Source organism: Lipotes vexillifer, unplaced genomic scaffold (genome assembly GCF_000442215.2).
Source record: "Lipotes vexillifer unplaced genomic scaffold, Lipotes_vexillifer_v1.1 scaffold1345, whole genome shotgun sequence".
In the NCBI taxonomy this organism is placed as follows: Eukaryota; Metazoa; Chordata; class Mammalia; order Artiodactyla; family Lipotidae; genus Lipotes; species Lipotes vexillifer.
Genome location: NW_006799741.1, coordinates 199953 through 220160, shown reverse-complemented (window position 1 = coordinate 220160; position 20208 = coordinate 199953). Strand labels below are relative to the sequence as shown.

Below are 20208 nucleotides of genomic sequence, written 5' to 3'. Positions count from 1 at the left end.
ACGAGCGGAGCAGACTGAAGGTCCACGAGTCCACTGAGAGCGGACAGACCAGGACATGCTGCAGGATGACACACTCACATCTTGGTCCTCTGGAGCGGCATCTTTCAACGAGGGTCTGGAAGACTGTTGAGACCAAACTGAGGACTCGGAAAAGGTGCGATTCCTCAGAGTTGGAGTTCCTGGAACTGTAGATGGCTCAGTCTCCTCATTCTCCTTCTTTAAAATGGAACCAAAATCTATCCCTGATTTCAGGAACTCAGTGTAAGTCCCCTTTTGCACCATTTCTCCCTAAAATAGCAATAAAGAATTTGAAAGGAATGCATTTGCATTTGATAATACTAATATACTGTAAATACTAATCAAGAGAAGTAAATTAATCTTAAAGTATGATTTTTGTTAAAAAAAAATGATCCTTGTATCTGAAATTCTGGTTAACAAATCCAGTTCAGTTCAACTGAACTGAGCATTCTGTTCTCTGCCACACCCTGCGTTAGGTACTGGGGGATATGAAAGAAATGTGTGATCCTGAATTTAAAATGCAGACCACTGACGTAACTATCACGGGCATTTTCAGGGAAGCAAAAAGCACAGATGTTGGTGGGAGTACCAATATAGTCTGTTTAGACAACATGAGAATTGAGAGAACCCATGCACAGCGTCTTCATGGTCTTTACAACCTCCCCACAAACACAGAAGTTAGAAAATTCAATATTCCACCTGATAAAGTAGCTAAACAAGGAGGCCCTAAGACTAGGATGGCTCTAATGCCTTGGTACCCCACGCCACAAATGAAAACCTCAGCCAGAACCAATGCACTTTAGTCTGAGAAAGAACTTAGGAACAAACAACCAATCACAAGCAGCCAGTCTTCCCCAAATCAGGCAACTGCTTCAACTGTAGCCAGTCTAATAATTTTCTTTGAACACATGTGACACATCATTGCACAGTTTCCCTCACTTACAAAGTTATATAAACTAATGTGCAGAAGATGCTGATTCATTCAGTTGCAAACAAAATATGGAAAATCCCAGGATGCAAAACTAAACAAAGGAGGGCAGCTCTGGTGAAGGCAGTATGGCTGAGTCCCTTTGCTGTGCACCTGAAACAATCACAACATTGTTTACTGTCTATACTCCAATATTAAATAAAAAGTTTATACATATATAACTAATTTTAAAACGAGAGAATAAAAAAAAAAAACTAAACAAAGGAGGGCAGCTCTGGTGAAGGCAAGACAGGTGGAAGAAGGTACCCAGCTGGTACCCCGCTCACCCTATCCCCTGAGGCGGGCCACTGGGGGAAACCCAGTGAAGCCTTTGGGTACCAACTGACACTGCAGAACTAGAAAGTTATTCAGGATATATTGTGTCTTACTCCACTTGGGAAGCAAAATGCATACACCGTCTTTAAGGAAATTAACAACTTTCTACTTAGTTCTCTGTAAGATGCACAGGGAAATGACTAGTGGTACAAAGAAAGCAATTTTACTCTGCAGCCAAACGTTGATAATTCTGAAGGGACGGGGAGGCAGTCACCCCTTCACTACTGTGAGAGAGGGACCAGACAAACAGTAAGGATGGACCCCAACTCACCCAAGGGTGCTCACCAGCGGATAACTGCTTGTTCTGACAGTACTAAAAAGCTGAGGGTGGTCTCCTCAGAACAAGCAATAAGGGGGCCCTGAAACATCCACAAACCCGTTATTCTGGTCATTCAGGTTACTCTGACAATCACCGATTCTGTGCTCATAACACTGCTGATGCTGGAGCTTTACCACACTAGCATCATGTCTCTGCATATGAAATTGATTATCCTCAAGTTGGAAGAACCTGAGCCCCCGATTTAGGGAGGAATAGAGGATCTGCATTTTAATACTCTTTCTTATGGCAGAAATTCATTTCATAAGTGAGGGCTTATTGGGACAGAAAAGGGTTCACGATGGAAGTGCTGAGGAACACAGGCAAATAAGGAGTGAAGCATAAAACAACCACTAACTCGGCAAAATTCTCAATAATCTCCACTCAACCCCCAAACACGTGAGTTGTTGTGCATGCAATGAATGGTGGCCCCCCAAAAAAGATATGTTCAAGCCCTAAACATGACACCTCTGAACATGACCTTATTTGGATACAGCTTCTTTGCACACGTAATGAAGGAAAGATGACGTCATACTGCAGTAGGGATGCCTTAAATCCAATACAACTGATGTCCTTATGAGAAGAGAAGAGCCTAAGACAGACACGAGGACAATGGCCATGTGACATCAGAGACAGAGACTACAGTCCTGCAGCTGTAAGCCAAGGAACCACAAGGAAGGCCGGTGAACCCCAGAAGCTGGAAGGGAGGATTCTCCCCTAGAGCCTTCAGGGAGCGCACGGCCCGGCCAGCACCTTGATTTGGGACTTGCAGCCTCCAGAACAGTGAGAAGATATATTTCTGTTGTTTTAAGCCACCTAGTCTTCAGTACTTTGTTATGGCAGCTTTAGAATCTTCTCAACAATACCAAGACTTCTGTTTCTGCTGTTGCCCGTCCAGCGAACATCGGAGGAATCTTTTAAATCCCACCTCAGACCACATCACTCCCCTGCTCTGGACTGTCCAGTGGCTTCCATCCCACTTCCTGGCCCACCGCCCACTGCTCAGAGACCAGCGCCCTCCACGGCTCCCTGCTCTCTCTCCTCAGACACGCTGGCCTTCCTGCCATTCCTCCAACCTGCCAGCTCAGCTCCTTCCTTAGGACCCCCCTCCCCCAGGTGCCTGGATGGCCCGCAACTTCATGTCACTCAGGCCCAAGAGGCACCAGCTCCTCAGGGAGGAAGCCAGGATATCAGCCCCACCCCCTCTTTCATCACATCTGTCCCCATAAGAACGGGAGCCCTGGGAAGGCAAGGCTTTGTCCTACTGCTGCGCACGATCTCACACGTATCAGACACATAAAAAGATCTAAGCACTGAGACAAAGCAACTGGGTAAACCAGCAGAGTGGGCATCCTAACTGGGGGTGCTCGGTTACCCATTTTGGTATTAATGAAAGATGTTCTTTAGGCAAACTGTATAACAAACAGGTGGATAAAAACATGTCTCAGTATCTCTAATTTCCAAATAATACACTTTGATTTAGGTTGTGGAAGGGGAAAATAAAAAGTTCTAAATCAAATAGCATCATTATCCTTAACAATTTTCACAACAACACTGATAATTCAGCAACTCTGCAGTAGCACTTTTACACAGTTCAGGGCTTATGCGGCTTAGAGTGTAACAGTGATATTTCTAAGGTCTTTGGATTCATCCTCAAAGCCATGGATACCAGCTCTGAGAAAAGGGGGTCATTAAACTGAGGCAGAAAAGGGCGTTTACGAAGAATCCAAGGAGAGTGACCTGCAGGGAGGGCTGGCCTTCAACACAACTAAGTGCTAGCAATTTCCACAGACTTTTAGAAATTACTTACATCTTTCAGTATCAGAATCTGACCTGCAGCTTTTAGGTACTGCAACTGATGTGTCACTAGGATTGTGATCTTCTGATACAAGGCTTGACAAATACACCTACAAATGTAAAAGGTACAGCATGCAAAAGCACATTAGTGGAGGTGCTCCAAATTGGAAACAGAGAATTTGAAAACATATTGAGAAAAAGACAAGACAGCAGTCAAAGTTCTCTACTTCAAATACCAGTATGAATACAAATTAAATACAAATGTAAATCAATCAATTCAACTAGGTCCTCAAATCAGCAGCAAGTTTGAATCTAGCTCCACTAAAAAATTCTGAGAAGCAGTCCGGTGAAAGAGGCACCAACTGCTAAGTTGTTTTTCCTAAAACTGATCTTAACAATTATTTACATAGTTCACAATGAAAAACAATGGAGCAAAACCAAGATTCCAAAAGTTGACTGAATTAAAATACTAATTATTTTATACCTATGTGGAGAATGGGAGAACAGTGATCTATGTCATAGAAAAATGTACACATTTTCATAGACAGTTTCCGAGGTGACTGTTTACGATGTACATATTAACCCCCCTAAACAAGTCACAGCTTCTCAGTAACCTTAGCCAGACTGCATTTTGTAGACATTTCTTCCCAAATAACATTAGATTGAAAACAAATGCTATCATGGCCTTGATCAGTCTCTACAACACTCCCAGTCTCATCCCGGAAGTAAATCTTATTTCATTCGCACTGAAAACTTTCTGAATGTGAAAATGAAAGATGAGAGTCCAAATGGTCCACATCACAGTGGAAATACTATCCAGTGGCCCAACCCACGCCAATTCTCTTAGCCAAAATCCCCTCAAGTGTTCAAACTTCAGTGTGTTTTTTTTTTACAGTAACCCCTCAGACTGCTCCACATTTTAAATGCAGACCCCTGGGGACTCAGCCCCAGGCTCATCCCAGAGGGGTCTACAACCCCTCTGGGGAAGCTAGTAGCCGCATCCAGGGCCCCGGTGACCACAGGCAGGGCTCCAGGCATGTACTCTGGGTGCCTGAGCCCCTCACAGAGCAAATCTCAGCGACCTGGGCCACAGCTCAGCCTGCTGAGTGAACCAGATGCAGAGTCTGGAGGCAGCAGACTGCAGCTCAATCCCTCTCACGAGCCCGACAGCATCGGACAAGTTACTAAACCTCAGTGTCTTCATCTCAAAACGAGGCCAATGACAACTCACCCACATGTTCTGAGAAATCAAACCACCAATCCGCTCAGTACACGTCAGCCCCGCCTGCACTCCTCCTAACCCACGAGCGGTCATGTGCTCTGGACTCAGGACAGAAAAGTCCTAAGGGGACACGCTGGACACTGGGTCTGTGATCAGAAGCAAGGCTCAGGACGTAGACACATACACCGTTGCTCCATTATGTCCAAACGGACTTATTTTTACCTTTTGACATGTCTTAGTTCAGATTTTTGTACTAAATTTCTTGACCAAGTAAACACCTTTTCAGACTTAGCACTAAAGCTTTTAATGGAATTGTTTCTCCTAAATTCAAAATTATCTGTCAATAGCCACTGAAGGCAGACGTTAATCAAATCTAATGGGCTGCCATGTCCAAGACAGAGCTACCCAAAAGTTTTAGAATGTTTTCTTCCTGTAATTCCATCACAGAAAAGGTAATATAAATAATTACAATAAAGTGATCAGTTGATGGCTACAAATTTATTCCTAATTAAGACTTTTAATCCAATTCTCTAGGAAAATAATCTATCTTCCAAGTTTTTAAGAGTAAAGATTTCCAAGACATACCATACAAAAAGAATTGATTCAGGGATGAGTTCTTTAAGCATTATTCCTATATAAGGGCTGTGTTAATCCTATAATACTATATATATTCCTATATAAGGGCCGTGTTAACAGGGGATACATCTTGTAGCAGAGTGAATCAAATAAAACTGAAAAAGAGCACCTATCTACATTCATTCATTCCTCAGGCTTTGGTGAGATACCAGGCACAGTCTTAACTGTCGAGCATACATCCACAGGTGAAGAAAGCAGACACTACTCGGCACCCTGAACAGAGGGACACACTGAACGAGTTTAGAAAATGCACTATCGGGCCGTGATGTGTGCTCTGAAGGAAAAGCAAGGGGGGCTGCTGTCTTAGATGGGGGTGACACGGGAGCCTATCTGGGGAAACGTCCCTAGAAGAAGGCACAGCAGGTCCAAGTGTCCTGGGACAGAACATGCCCTGCTAAGGCGTCTTCATGCATTCACAGCTCATAGCGGGTGGGGAGGACTGATAAATGGTCAAGTGCAATCCACCGAGGGCTGTGGGAAGACAGAAGGGCACAGGCTCCCCCTGAAGGAACAGGAGGGAAAGGCAGGGGCTCTGGCACAGAGGGAGCAGTATCTACAGACAGACAGGTGTGAGAAAGGGCCCGTCGGGGGGTCTGTGAAGGGCTGGAGCGGAAAGGGCGAACTGTGTGTGTGGACAGCAGCGTGGGCATCTGACCAGGACAGGCCTGAAGAGCTGGTGACGCGGGAGCCGGGGGGTCTGGCGATGTGGGGCTCTCTGAACCAAAACGGGATCCACAGCTGGACACAGGTGAGACTGCATCAGTTCACCTAAGGCTCTAACCTTCTGCAGGTGAGAGAATCCACTTAAGGTTTACAACGTATAGTTGGAAAACTCACAAACCTTAATAACCTTGGCTATAGATTCATGACTAAGGGAAACTGTTAGTGGCAGGTAGAAGTGAGATTCGTTCACTTTTAATACAAAACACTCCCCATTACTAAGCTTTAACACGACCACCATCTTTCAGAGCGTACTGTTCCATCCAATTTTCTAACTCGTTGAGAACATTCTCCAGTTGCTGCTGAGTGATTTCCTAAATTGCATTCGTGCTCCCTGCCCTAAGTTTGCCCAGAGAATGTGGTTCTGATTAGCAAACAACAGTCTGAACAAGCTTGCTTCTATCAAGTGTACATCCAAGGTCATTAAACCCAACAGCTATAAATACTGCCTCTGTTAGAACAAGAACTTGGGAGAACTTCTGTGGTAAAGCACCCTGGGAACAGGGAGGCTGAACTGCCCGAGATGCCAGGAGGATGGGGGGTGGGAACCTCTGTCACAGCACTAGCGCCCTTTCACTGAACCCATGACAAGCCACAGACACTTCTCTAAGGGAAAATTCATCAAGTCACGATGAGGAGAGGGTGGGAAAAGGGGGTCAGACCAGAGAGCTGGAGGCCATGCCACGTGTCGGCTGCCCTCTCGTGTTCTGAAAGATTCAATGCTAACTTGTGCACTTTTTTTATTGTGGTAAAATATACATAACGTAAAATTTACCATTTCAACTATTTTTAAGCATACAGCTCAGTAGCATTCAGTACATTCACACTCTCGTGCAGCCATCACCACCATCAATCTCCAGAGCTCTTTCACCACCCCAAAACTAAGCACAAGTTACATACAGACTTTGGTGGAACCCGCCAATGACCCCTGCTTAGTGGACGTGGAATCCCAGCTCCCAGTATCCAGAGCTCAGGGCTGCCTCACCCGTCTCTCTCTCTCACACTGCTGACTCTGCGAAAACCTCTTTACTATGCTACTTAGGACTTGCAGTGAATGAAGTTTTTCCCCCCCAAAATTCATGTTGACACATTATTTGCCAGTACCTTAGTATCTGGTGACAGGGCTTTTAAAGAAATAATTCTTACCCTTAATTACGCTGGGCCTAATCCAATCTGACTGCGGTCCTCAGAAACAGAGGGGCCCGGGCTTCCCTGGTGGCGCAGTGGTTGGGAGTCTGCCTGCCGATGCAGGGACACGGGTTCGTGCCCCGGTCTGGGAAGATCCCACGTGCCGCGGAGCAGCTGGGCCCGTGAGCCATGGCCGCTGAGCCTGCGTGACCGGAGCCTGTGCTCCGCAATGGGAGAGGCCACAGCAGTGAGAGGCCCACGTACCGCAAAAAAAAAAAAGAAACAGAGGAGCCCAACTCCTAACAGCAGGGCACATGGACAGAGAACAGACCACGTGAGGGCACAGCGAGAGGACACGGCGAGGAGGATGCCATCGGAAGTCAGGGAGAGAGGTTTCCGCAGCAACCAAACCTTCCCACACCTTGATCTTGACCTTCCAGCCTTCACCATTTAACAGGCTGCTATAGACTGTTTTTTTCCTCAAAATTCATACGCTGAAACCTAATCCCTATAGTGAAGGTACTGGATATGGGGCTGTTGGGAGGTGATTAGGTCATGAAGGCAGAGCCTGCATGAATGGGATTAGTGTCCCTATATAAGGAACCCAAACGGCTCCCTCACCCCTTCTGCCATGTGAAGACACAGGTCTCGGGCCCTCACCAGACACCAAATCTAACAGCGCCTTGACCATGGGCTTTCCCAGCTTCCAGAACTATGAGAGATAAATTTCTGTTATTTCTTAGCTGCTCAGTCTATGGTCTCCTGTGAGAGCAGCCTGGACAGACAGAGCCCTAGCAAACTAAGAGGAACTGATGGCGAAAATTTCAAATTGCTTCTCTCTGCCATACAACGTGCATCCTCCAGTCAAGGACGTGCCTGCTGTTGTTCTCACAGCCTTGCTTCTTCCCATTAAGCAAAAGAAGCGGAATCCTATTCTCAGTGTCCACCTTTGCTTCTAATCTTCCTATTTAGCAAAAGGAACTGAATCCTATCCTCAGCCTCCACAAACCCTTCCAGCCTGCAAACCCACAGGGCACTTCCCGCTAAGGCCAGTGCACAGGGAGCTTTCCAACTTCACCTGAAAGCCCATAGCTGCCCACTTCTACTTCCATTTAGCATTTACCATCCTATAAACAAACCCTCTAAACCGCGATTCTGCTGACCTCTTCCCAGGCATCTGTCTTAACAAGCTCCACAGACACAGATTCCTTAGAGGCAGAAACGAGAGCTGAACGTCTTAGTCTCCCTTATTCTGCCCCGTGTGGGTCCTTCCCCTCTCCTGGCTCACTGTTCTCCTTTGTAAACTAAGAGGTTTTGTGCAACAACATCTGTAAGGGCATGGATCTCAGTGCACACAGCAGGGCTTTAATAAGTGCAGCTGGAAGGGCTCGTGGGCTTTAACAAGGTGAACGACAGCAAGGTAACTAACCGTGGGGTAGACGTGGGCGCCGTTTCAGAAAAAGCAAGTTCACGAGGCTTTCGAAGAGGCCAGTCTAGACTCCGTAGACGCCTCAGTCAGCGTGGGTTAGGACACATTATACACAGAAAAGCATCAGAGCTGTTCTGCTTCAGGGGTTCCGTGGCCAAACAAGAGCCACTGACAACAAATTCCAGAAACTCAAAGTGAAAGTCAGGATTTCAGCCTGATCTCTACAGGGTTCTTGGAAAGCAGAAATGATGGAAAACAGGAGCAAACTCACAGTTCGAACAGGTGCCTGCTCACTTCTGCATCTACTGCACTGAGCGGATCGTCCAGGAGGTAGATGTCTGCATCCTGATACACGGCTCTAGGAAACGTGGAGAGATGTCAGGAGAAGAACGCCTCAAGCTTCCTGTGTCCCATCTTTGAATCAAGATGGTGTCCAACAAATCATCATTCATTCCAAGAGCCCATGGAAAAGGGCCAAGACCATGCTTCACACAGGGCCCACCCGGTGAGCGGGGTCTGCGAGCTCACTTCCACTAAGCGCCATGGAGGAGGGAGGGGCAGGAAGGCAACTGAAACGCCATTTACCTTGCGAGGTTGACCCGGGCTTTCTGGCCTCCACTCAGCGTGGTTCCCCGGTCTCCTATCACAGTTAGGTCTCCATCCTCCAAAAGCTGTAAATCCTACATGGAGACAGAAAAGGGGAAAAAGAGAAAGATTTCAAATGTGTTCTCGGGCTTCCCTGGTGGCGCCGTGGTTAGGAGTCCGCCTGCCGATGCAGGGGACGCGGGTTCGTGCCCCGGTCCGGGAAGATCCCACGTGCCGCGGAGCGGCTGGGCCCGTGAGCCATGGCCGCTGAGCCTGCGCGTCCGGAGCCTGTGCTCCGCAGCGGGAGAGGCCACAGCAGTGAGAGGCCCGCGTACCGCAAAAAAGAAAAAAAAAAAGAAAAAAAGAAAAAACCCACATAAAATGTGTTCTCCTCTTACCATGCTAAACTTCTAGCATCAGTTCTTTATACAAGTATTTGATCAACAGCAATGGGTATATTTTATAGTGACTAAATTGTAACCTTAAACATTAAAAAAAACCTCTCAGGGCTTTTCATTTTTTTTCATTCTGTAGTTTTTCACAGCGTTTATGCTGATGGCTATTTTGTCACACATTTATTGAGGATTGACTATATACCAGGCATTGTTCTGTGCACAAGGAATTCAGCCAAGAGGAAACAAAGTCCCTAGAGTTTCTTTCCGTGATGGGAGATGGAAAATTAACATGAGTGCAAGTACTAAGGACTAGAAGAAAAAGGAAGCCGGCTTAGGGGCATAGGGAGTAAAGGAGGGAAAGTGAGTCACTACTGGGGTCGAGAAGGGCTCAGTTGAGAGGGGGTTTGAGTAGATCTGTTGGGAGGGTGAAGCAGGCTTAGATTTAGTTTGCCTGTAATTATCATCTGACAGATCCTGGCATAGACAAGCAGAGTTTGCAGAGTTTGTTTTCTACTAAACCCCTCAGGCATCAACCTAGGATAGACAGACTACCCTTCTACAAATGAAGCCCTCATTTCTTGGTCTCAACTTCAGCAAATCTGGGGAGAGAACTAGTGGCACACTGGGATCTCCATGATAAACTAGTCCTTTGAAATCCCTAAGTCTCATTTTCAACTTCTACAGAAATGTGCTTCAGAAAGAAGAATCACTAAACTCAAGGATCCTGTGAGAATCAAAACAAGTGAACAAACACCCTCCATAAATGGAATAAGGACGTGAAGGGATTGTAACTTGCTATTGGTGATTGAGGCCTATTTTCTCATCAAACCAACAGTGAAAACCCACGCACAGTGTGAATCATGACACACAAAGCACATGACCACAAGGAGAAGAAAGAGACTATCCCCATCATAACCCTCCCTGACAGCCACAAAGACACACAGGCACACACAGGTTCCCTTTACACTCAAAGCTTAAATGCAGAGCATCAAATGAAAGGCAGCAATTGCTCTTGTTATGAAAATTCATCATTTTTTTTACCTTAATTTTTTACTACCATCGCTTGCTTTTGGTTTTCCTGAGACACAATAAGCTGTTTTAAGATACATTCCCAGTCTTACAACACACACACACACACACACACACACACACACACACACACAGTTTGCTTGGCCTCTGTTTCACTGATGACAGTCCTTGCAAACTGTTCGGCCTAGTTTTTATGCCTACATTTTATGCTGTTTTGGTTTCCTTCTCAAAACAGCACCACACTGTAGTGCAGCAATCTGAACCATGTTTTAGAAAAGGCACTTAGATCCGCTCGACCACAGTTAGGGCATAAGAAACAGGCTCTCTCTCCAAGTCTGGTAGGAGGACTTCAAGTGTGCTGTTAGCTCTGCAACCTATTTAAGGACCAGGCACAAATGGGAAAACATTTTAGACGATTTGAAGTAAAATCCAAGTCAGGCTGATTTCCCAGCCACCATTTTCTGATTAGGTTAAAGGGGAAAAGCCTGAGTTCATCATATATTACAATTCCTCCCACTGACAGGAAGGTATTCTTATTCACCAATTTTCAATGAAAAGCAGACATACAAACTACGGGAAAACTAGGAAATGGCGACACTGGTTTGATGCCATCTGTCCAGAAGCACATCAAGGGCCCTTTAGGGATGCTGGAGACTCAGTGTACAAACATGGAACAGACTGTTAAAATATTTAACGGGGACCTGACATGAGGCCCTGGCAGAGGAGGGCTGGGTTCCAGAGTCGAACAACGTAAAACTTTCGCCTTTCATCACAGCTTTAAATCCATTTGGCCGATAGCACTATGATTTCCATTTTAAAGATGATGAAACTGAGGCCAGGTGAGGTTCAGAAACGCAGCCGAAATCACATGATTTTTTTCCCTACTAAATAGAGAAACTGAAACTCATTCCCTGCGCCTTCTATCTCCTAAGCCTTGCAGTTTAAACACGATCCCTACAGCAGGCCAGACGTTTTTTAGGTTGTTCCCTACATTGTGTTGTATAACTCCCTATAGGGTCACTTTGAATATGGCATCAGCTTAATTCGACATTGCCAAATGGGATTACTTTATATTTTAACTACAGATATGTTTTCGGCTCAATGAACTTAAACACGTACTTAAAGCATCTAGTTATTGAGATATGTAATAATAGAAATGCTGCCTTTTCCTATTTCATGGGAACCACCCATAAAAAGAAATCTTTATTATTTTTGTTTCTATGTACATATTTACTGAAAACCTGGCAGGTTTGAATTTTACAAACATTGCCTTTTTCTTTACAACAAACCCATACCTCCCCCTCATTTTATAAAAAGGAAACAGAGAAACACCTGAGATTATTACTCAGGACCATTTCTTTCCAAAGACCACACTTTTTTCCCCTACTACACATGCAGTCTCTGTATCTACAGGTCAAAATAATTCCACGACACCAATATTACCTGTAACGGTCTTATGCCCATTCATTGACACATGGATTCCATTTCAGAGCAGCAGCAAAACCTCTTGGAAACCCTCTGACCCAACGCCCTCATTTTGCTGCAGAAACGTCAGAGGCCCAGGCAGGAAACAGGACGTGTCCAAAGTGACAGCAGGCAAGTGACGAGGCCGGGGCCAGGACTCCGCCCTCCACTCCTCTGCCCTGGGCCTCCCTTCCTGCCAAGGAGGGAATGGGCACGAGGGGCCCCAACTCTATGTCCCGACCACGCAGCACAACAGGAGAGCAGTCCGTGTTTATAAACCTCACATCACATACAGAAGAATCACTGTGCAGCCCAATCCCACAGGGGCCCCTTCCCACCAGAGTCTGTGCCGCAGGGACACCCGAGGGTGGGTGAAGCCCCAGAACACGGTCCGAGTTACTGATCCCATCACCCCAGGGGGCTGGGGCAAAGCATTGACCCCCTTGGGTCTTAAACCTGAGCTGCAAATGTAGAGGTGAGCCATTCCATCTCTCAAGCCTCAGTTTTACTAACTATAAAATGGTTATAGATGGATGGATGGTAACATCAAAGATCCTTGTAAAAGATTAATAACTCACACACCTTGTTATGTGTGCTTGCATGTGAGTGACAAACAGAAAAATGACTTCCACATGGACTCTGAATAAATGAGAGCTATTTTTCTTACTGCCTTACATTTGCATTTCCCCTTTTCGTATATCTTTTATTTTTAAATCTACCTCATTACTGTCAACTTTACTTCATTTCTGTAAACGAAAAACCTCCCATTAACCATAACTCACGAGAAGGAAACAGAAGCCCATTAAACAAGCAAACAATTGTGCTGTGTCCAGAACATCATCAAATGCTACTCATCTAACACAGTCTATGATGTTTAAGCCATTGTTCAAGCAGAGTAACTATTTCCACATAGGCCTTTAACACCACACCTTTGAAAACCTGTCCCAGCCTTTTCCTCACAGTATAAAAGAACAACACGATGTTCAGACTGCTCTGACCAGACCCCGGGGAGAGCTCTTTAACGCCATTATTCAGATTTTTATAACCAAAGAGAATAACATAGTATTTATCAGTATTTACATTTTTCTTTTGTTTCACTAAATTATATTATCCTACTAGCTAAGTTCAGTTTGCATAACTGATTCACTAATTTCATTTAAATCCCCATGTACAGAGAAATGTTTCATTTTCCATTTTCTATGAAGTTCAATGCCATTTCTGAAAACAATCTCTTCCCCACTGAAAATAGGCCGTATTAAGAAGAAATGTTAAAGCATTACTTTTTCTTTAAATAATAAATTACAAGTCAAAAGCGAAGCGGAGGGCTTCCCTGGTGGCACAGTGGTTGAGAGTCCGCCTGCCGTTGCAGGGGACACGGGTTCGTGCCCCGGTCTGGGAGGATCCCGCATGCCATGGAGCGGCGGGGCCTGTGAGCCATGGCCGCTGAGCCTGCGAGTCCGGAGCCTGTGCTCCGCAAAAAAAAAAAAAAAAAAAAAAAAAAAAAAAAAGCAAAGCGGAGAGGGAAGCCTAGAGAATGAAAAGGGACCAAGGAGACATCAACCAAGTGCAGGGGGCAGACCTTATGTGGAGCCTGATTCAAGGCAATGGTTAAAGAAATTTCCCAGTGAGATGATTAACAACATGTAAACACTGACGAGAACATTGATGATATTCAGGAAATTCAGGTTACTTTTCAGGTGTAATAATGTGGTAACTTTTTTCCAAAGGTCTTTTAGAGAAAACTAGTGAAATGTTTACACATAAACTAATCTGAGGTCTAGGATCTGCTTCAGAATAATTTGGGGTGGGAGTTGGGCTGGCAGTGGGCAGGGGTAGAGATGCAGCAAGACTGGCCATGAGCCGATCCTGGCTGAAGCTGGGGATGGGTAACTGAGAGTTCATTAAACTGTGCTGTTTTTACAAATTTTTGTAATTGTGCATTAAAAAAAGAAGGTAAAAGTGAATGAAACTTCACAAAGTGAAACAGTGCCCTCCCCCAAAAAGGCATTCTGTGAGCGTCATTACCACATCAGAATTCAAACAGTAGCATTCGTGTGTACATGTCCACCCAGAAGACCAGCTTAAAAGCATTAAACAACATTAAAGGATCTTTTAACAAACCTTGTAGTTTAAACCAACACTATCTTCATTTGAAGTTTGAGTATATATAACTCAAAAGTTATGACTCACCTTTTTCAAAGCACAAGCCTTTATTACTTTTTCATATCGTTCTTTTTCATATTTCTTCCCAAATAGAATATTACTCCTCAGAGTTCCTGAAAACACCCAGGGCTGCTGAGAAACATACGCGATCCTCCCGTGCACGCTGACCAGCCCCTGGCTCGGGGGCAGCTCCCCCAGCACAGCACTCAACAGTGACGACTGAAACAGATGGCAACACACACGCATGAACAGACAGCACTCAGGACGGACACGCCAGCAGAACAACTGTCCCCACCCTGGGCGCTTGATAAACGATCGAACCCTTTCCTTTTAAAAGAGAATAAAGTACAGCTGTGGCAGTTGAGACAAAAAAATTGAAAATAACACTACTGGTCAATGTACACTAATGATTGATAAGGAATATTAATATAATACTACGAAAATCTAAACTGCCCAAGAGTTTCCCGCAACTGAAAGGCTCTACTCAGCAAAGACTAAGTTAGAATGTTTAACATCCTTAACTAGCAGAGCAGCCCAGCAGGAAATGTAGTTTCATGTATCTGATGTTTAGTACAGTTGTTCCTGCATCCGGGTATCCTTTACTTGACAAACACTTGTTCTTAAATAAAGCTTTCTATGAATAATATATCGAAAGATGATTACTTTTTAAAAAAACTCTGAAGTGAGCCGTGTCCCAAGAGCAAAACTCCATCATAAATTAAATCATCACCCCCTCGTGTATATATCCCACGTTTAGGTTCCTGTATTTTGTTGTTTCAGACCAAGTGCATATGCACATGTCCTTCAAATCTTTAACAACACACAGAGGTGACGTGTCCACACGTCTGTGTCCACAGCATCACAGCGCTCACCACACTGGGCTGAAATAATCTGCCTGCGTATCTGTCTCGCCCCAGAACATGGCTGCCTCTGGAGGGCAGAGGCGTCTGGGGCTTGCTCACGTCTGTATCTTTAGCTCCAGCACATGGCTGCACATTCACTACACGTGCACTGACGGGACCACGTCAAGTCACATGAGGAAATGCTCAAAGCTTCCCGGAAGAGCCATTACAACCTCCAGACCTCCTGGAGGGCCCACTGTGACAGAAAGAAGTCCCCACTGTCTCATTCTGTCCTGAACAGCTGTCACACAAATCATTTCCTTCACTGAGACGCCCAAAGTCCCGACAAGCAGTTCCCAACTGTGTAACATGAAGCACCAGGAAGGAAAACACAACGGGCATTTATCCATGTTTATTTGGACATGGAACCTTCTTGCAAAACTAATGTTCCATGCAACAGAGAAATGCTGTCCGAGATACACCCAATTCAAACTGTGTTACCTACAGCTCTGGGCTCGACTCTGAGAATTTCACAGGGGCTGCGGCATTGCATCAAGCTGCCGAAAGGCATCATAACTTACCTTTCCTGCTCCCACGGGTCCAACCACAGCTAACAGCTCACCGGGTCTGACAGTAAAGGAAAGGCCTTGTAGAGTTGGGGTTTCTGATGCCTGCAAATTTAAGTTTATAAAACGGTTCATTTCAATAAAATAAAAAAGCGAACTTCAGAAGGTAGAGAAAATAACGTGAGTCATTGATATGCTAATATAACCCACATTGTCGTCCTTCCTATTTTAAGATAGTGAGTCCTTGGGGGGCCTTTTCATCAAAAAACACCTTTGAAACAGCTTTAGTTGCCTTTAGGAAGCCTACGTCTTTGGCCAGATTTTCATACGGACACAGCTCTAGACACCCACAGAATTTAAGCAGTTGAAATGACAAGGCCCGTCCTCAAAATGCAAACTCCATGGTGCACACTAGCTTATTAATATAATATAATTAATAGAATATCCAGTATGGGAGGTTTTTAATCATTTGTAAGTTTTCATTAGAGCCATTGGTGTTGTTTACTTCACTCCTCTCCACAGGGTGGCAGCGTAAGTACATATCATGCCCGGTTCTCTACTAAGAATTTGACATCTCCATCCACTCATCTCTATTTTCACTTGATAAAGAATGAATCTCAGTAACGGTCAGCAAGCAACGGGGCACTTTATATGATAAAGTTGCTCTTGATAAATAAAGTCACATAAATGGCAGTCAAGGCTCCAATTAAACCAGAGATTCAATTTAACACTAACAACCAAAAAAAAAAAGGGGCGGGAGGATTATGTATAACACAGTAGGTTAGAGTGATAAAGCCTCCGTTTTGTACCTCTTAATGCATTACCTATTCTGGGTAAATAGGGACAACAGAGTACTTCTATCGTAAAAAAGCAAAAACATAAACAAACCATGGAGGTACATATGCCACAGCAAACAAGCCAACACAGAGGAAAAGAATAAAGTACTCATCGTGCCAAACACAGGTCATGTTCTTGAACAAACTGTAAATTCTATCATAAAGAGACTTAGACTTACGTATTTCTTTACATACACTAAGTGTTTAAAAAAAATCTTAACTGCTAATGTTAAAAAAAAAAAAAAAAGTGGTCACGTGTGATTAAGTAAAATGCCCAAAAGACTAATAAAAGCACAGGGTCTGGATAAGAAGTCTGGATAATGTTCGAAATGGAAAATTTCTCTGGAAAGAACTGAACTGATTATAGATACAGGCAGCTACTGAAAAAATAATTATTTTTAATCATCAAAATAACTAGCCCCATATTTTAACACGAGACATTTTTTAAAAGCTACTCCACTCCTTTCTTTTTGATTAACACTTGGATTCTTATTTTGCTACTTTTCACTCAGTTGTGACTGCACGATAATGAGCCACCTACAAACACAGCTTCCTGCTGCAGCCCTTCAGTTTGTCAGGGCAAAAAACATGGACTTCCCTCCCTGTTCAGGCTTGAGGCTCTTCATCACCAAAACACTAGCCCCAGATGTTACAGGAATTACACATCTATCAATAAGAAGCTAGACTTTAATACATGAGAAACATTTAAGCTTCTGCCCTTCTTCTTCTCTGACACTTAGTGTTCTTATTTTACCACTTTTCACTCAGTTAAGACGACAAAACAGTGGGCCACTTGCAAACATCAGCTCCCTGTCACCACACCTCACAGTGTGTCAGGACCAGACACTGAGTTCCCTCCCTGTTCAGGCTTCAGGATCGGGCACTGCTCGGCAGTGACCAGGAGGGGGCAGCACTCGACAGGCCATGGTACTGAGGCCTGTCCTCTCCTGGTTATCCAGGCTCAGGGCATGCGGATTACACAGGATCATCAGCTGAGCCCCACTCTGCTGCCAGACACAGTTTGAAATCCCTGTCCCTTGGAGGCTCCCACAGGACCTTTTATTTTAAACCTTAAAGACTGAGACCAAGTCCCATCATTTCATGAATGAGACCTGGGTCCCTGAAACCTTCTGCCACCTGCTCACCTGGCTGTATAGCGGAGCAGCTTAGAAAGCCCATGTCTATCTCCAGCCTCCCAACCCAGCAGGGGATTCATTCAGACTCCGCTTCTCTCCAAAAATCCCCAAGGTCTGTGCCACACCCCCTCCCGAGGGCTGTTTCACCCATGTCCTAACCTGAGAGGCCCTAATTACTAATGACCGAGCACAGGGCACAGCCTTCCATAGGCAAGGCCAGGACAACAGAATAGGGTGTTCTGTACTACACTGCAAGTTACACAGAGTCTGAGAGCATGTTATCACGTTCTTGCAAGAAGAACAAAACAGCTCATTTTATAATGCTGCATAGTTTGGCATAAGAGATTTTGTTAATGTTTCATACAAAGTATGTGTTACCATTCACAAAGAGTTGCCATCGTAATGGAATTTTAATGGTGCTTTTCATAAATGCTTTGAGTGTATTATGATGAGAAATACCAACCAGGAGGTAAATCTACAATATTAAGGTAGGAGAAACTATCAGGTCAGATAAGGTACCTTGCTAGAGTTTCCATGTGTGAAAGCTAAGGGGGTATATTTTTATTTATTTGGGAGCATACTACTGTTTCGTTGGTGGGGAAGCAGGTACTGAACCAGAAGTAGGTGAACAGGATGCAAGTGGCACCACACTTAGTGTGACAGGCATGAATACACACGAGGAGTCTGCATAGTCCGGACACTTGCACTGTGGTCTCCACTCCCACCAGCAGTCGAGCTCCTGGGCTCTGCACCGGATGGTGGACCCTCTGGTAGAGGCACCACCTCGTTTGAGTCCTTCCAGCCCTGGGGGTGGGAGCGGCTTCCCACCACTGCTAATCTCTGGGTTGGGCTGTCTCCAGCACCACCATTTTGCCCTTTCTGCTTTTTTCTTCCCCCGTCTTTCATCCTCTGCCTAAGTAATTCCCCACATGGAATGCCCTCTCCTGCGGTATGGGCTCTGTTTTACTGGGTGATCCACAGAGGACCACTGAACCGGGGAGGCAGGAATGTTTCAGTCATCAGAAAAGGGGGCTGCACTAGGTGTGCAGTTTTGAGAGCGGACCCTGCTCTTTTTCCTGTTTGCCTGAACGTCATAAATAAACCAAGTGTTCAGAAACTGCCAGTTGTCCCTGTCAGCTTGTCACACGGTGCAACCCTTCAACTGGGAATCACTGGTGCTCACTATGCTCTCCTGCTGTCGCCTCCCCATCCCTGGCTGCCACCAAAGTAGCCAGAACCATCGAGAAGCTTAGTATGGGGGAGCCCCACCCTGCCCCAAAGCAAAGACCTAAATCATGGCCTCAGTATGTAATAAGATGATCTGAGAACATCAAGGCAAAAAATGTACACTGATTCCCCAAAGCCTCTGGTCTGTAACAACTGGCTGTATATTTGTTAGTTAACCCATTCCATACTGCAGCATTTTTTCTCTACGATCAATATAAATTCTAACATTACAAACATATGGACTTTAAGGTCAAAATGTGCAAATACTTTGAAAGCTCTCTTGAAAATGAGAGAGAGAGCAACATGTCAAATGTTTTAGGCTGATTTTACACTTAATCTCCAGTAGTTGCAAACCTTACCCCTGATTTTGAGAATTTTTATAACATACTTTCAGTAAATTAGCAGGTCACATTTTGCACCAGGTGTGAAACCTCAAAGTTCTCCAGTAAATCTGTTGTCTTTTAGCAGTCACAATCTTGGTGCACAGGATGTGTTACCTTATCCCAAGAAGCAGTGAAATCTTGCACGTCCACTATCATTTTACCATCTGATGGCAGCTGAGGGTTGCACTGTGTTATCTCATCAAGTAACAGAAAGTTCTACAGAAAAAGGAAAAACACAGATTGTTTAAACTCCAGGAGAAAAGCATAAACAACAATAACTGCTTTCTTGGAATTTGCAGTAAAAAACTTTATACAGCCTACATATCGTTTTGCCAACTATACTTAAAGTGTAGGTTCACATCAGAACAGACTAGGTAATATGCGGAATATTATATACTATTATAATAATATACAATAAAGTCTACAGATAGCGTAGGATATGGTATGATATATATTACATATATGACAAATAAAGAGCTCCTGGCCCTGAGGCTGTCTTGCAACTTTCTTAACAAGTGTACTGGTTCCACCCTAAGGAGAAACTGTGGCTGCAAACGCCAACACATTTAAAAGCCTGATATTTCTATTGTTTTACTTTTGTGTTACTAACAATAAACAAAAGAGTTGGTAGGGAATTATTCCGTAAATATTTACTGAATCCCACCAAGTGCCAAGCGCCATGCAACACTGCTAGGAACACAGAGAGGGAGGCCATTCCCAGGCCTGCAGATATCAGGTGGCACTGGACAGGCTGGGAACACAAGACCTACGAAAACCCTGGCTCTGCCTGTTTTGGGTCGTGACCTTTCCCTGGGCGCTTAAGTACACTTTGCTTTACTCCTCACACACGGTAAATCAATCACTGCTTGTCATTAACTATCACTCAAGTCACTGTTCTAAAAATGAAATGCTCTTATTAAGTTTCTATCTCTTAAAAAATAGTTTACAAGCATCTATTCACAATCACTTGTCTCTTCTCCTTAGTCAACGCCCTCTCTCCTCGACAGCAGGAA

General features: G+C 44.6%; 1 protein-coding gene across 2 annotated transcripts in view; it reads right to left on the bottom strand.

Annotated features, from left to right (window-relative positions):
• Window positions 1-20208, bottom strand: part of LOC103074585 (multidrug resistance-associated protein 4) — a 216787-nt gene that overhangs the window by 110250 nt on the left and 86329 nt on the right. For both annotated transcript variants that reach the window (XM_007471944.1, XM_007471945.1), the window contains exons 9-15: window positions 19310-19411; window positions 15629-15718; window positions 14233-14424; window positions 9155-9249; window positions 8841-8927; window positions 3448-3544; window positions 79-288 (exon numbers count right to left, since the gene is read on the bottom strand). In XM_007471944.1, coding sequence (XP_007472006.1) covers window positions 79-288; window positions 3448-3544; window positions 8841-8927; window positions 9155-9249; window positions 14233-14424; window positions 15629-15718; window positions 19310-19411 — 873 coding nt within the window. The remainder of the gene's footprint in view (window positions 1-78; window positions 289-3447; window positions 3545-8840; window positions 8928-9154; window positions 9250-14232; window positions 14425-15628; window positions 15719-19309; window positions 19412-20208) is intronic.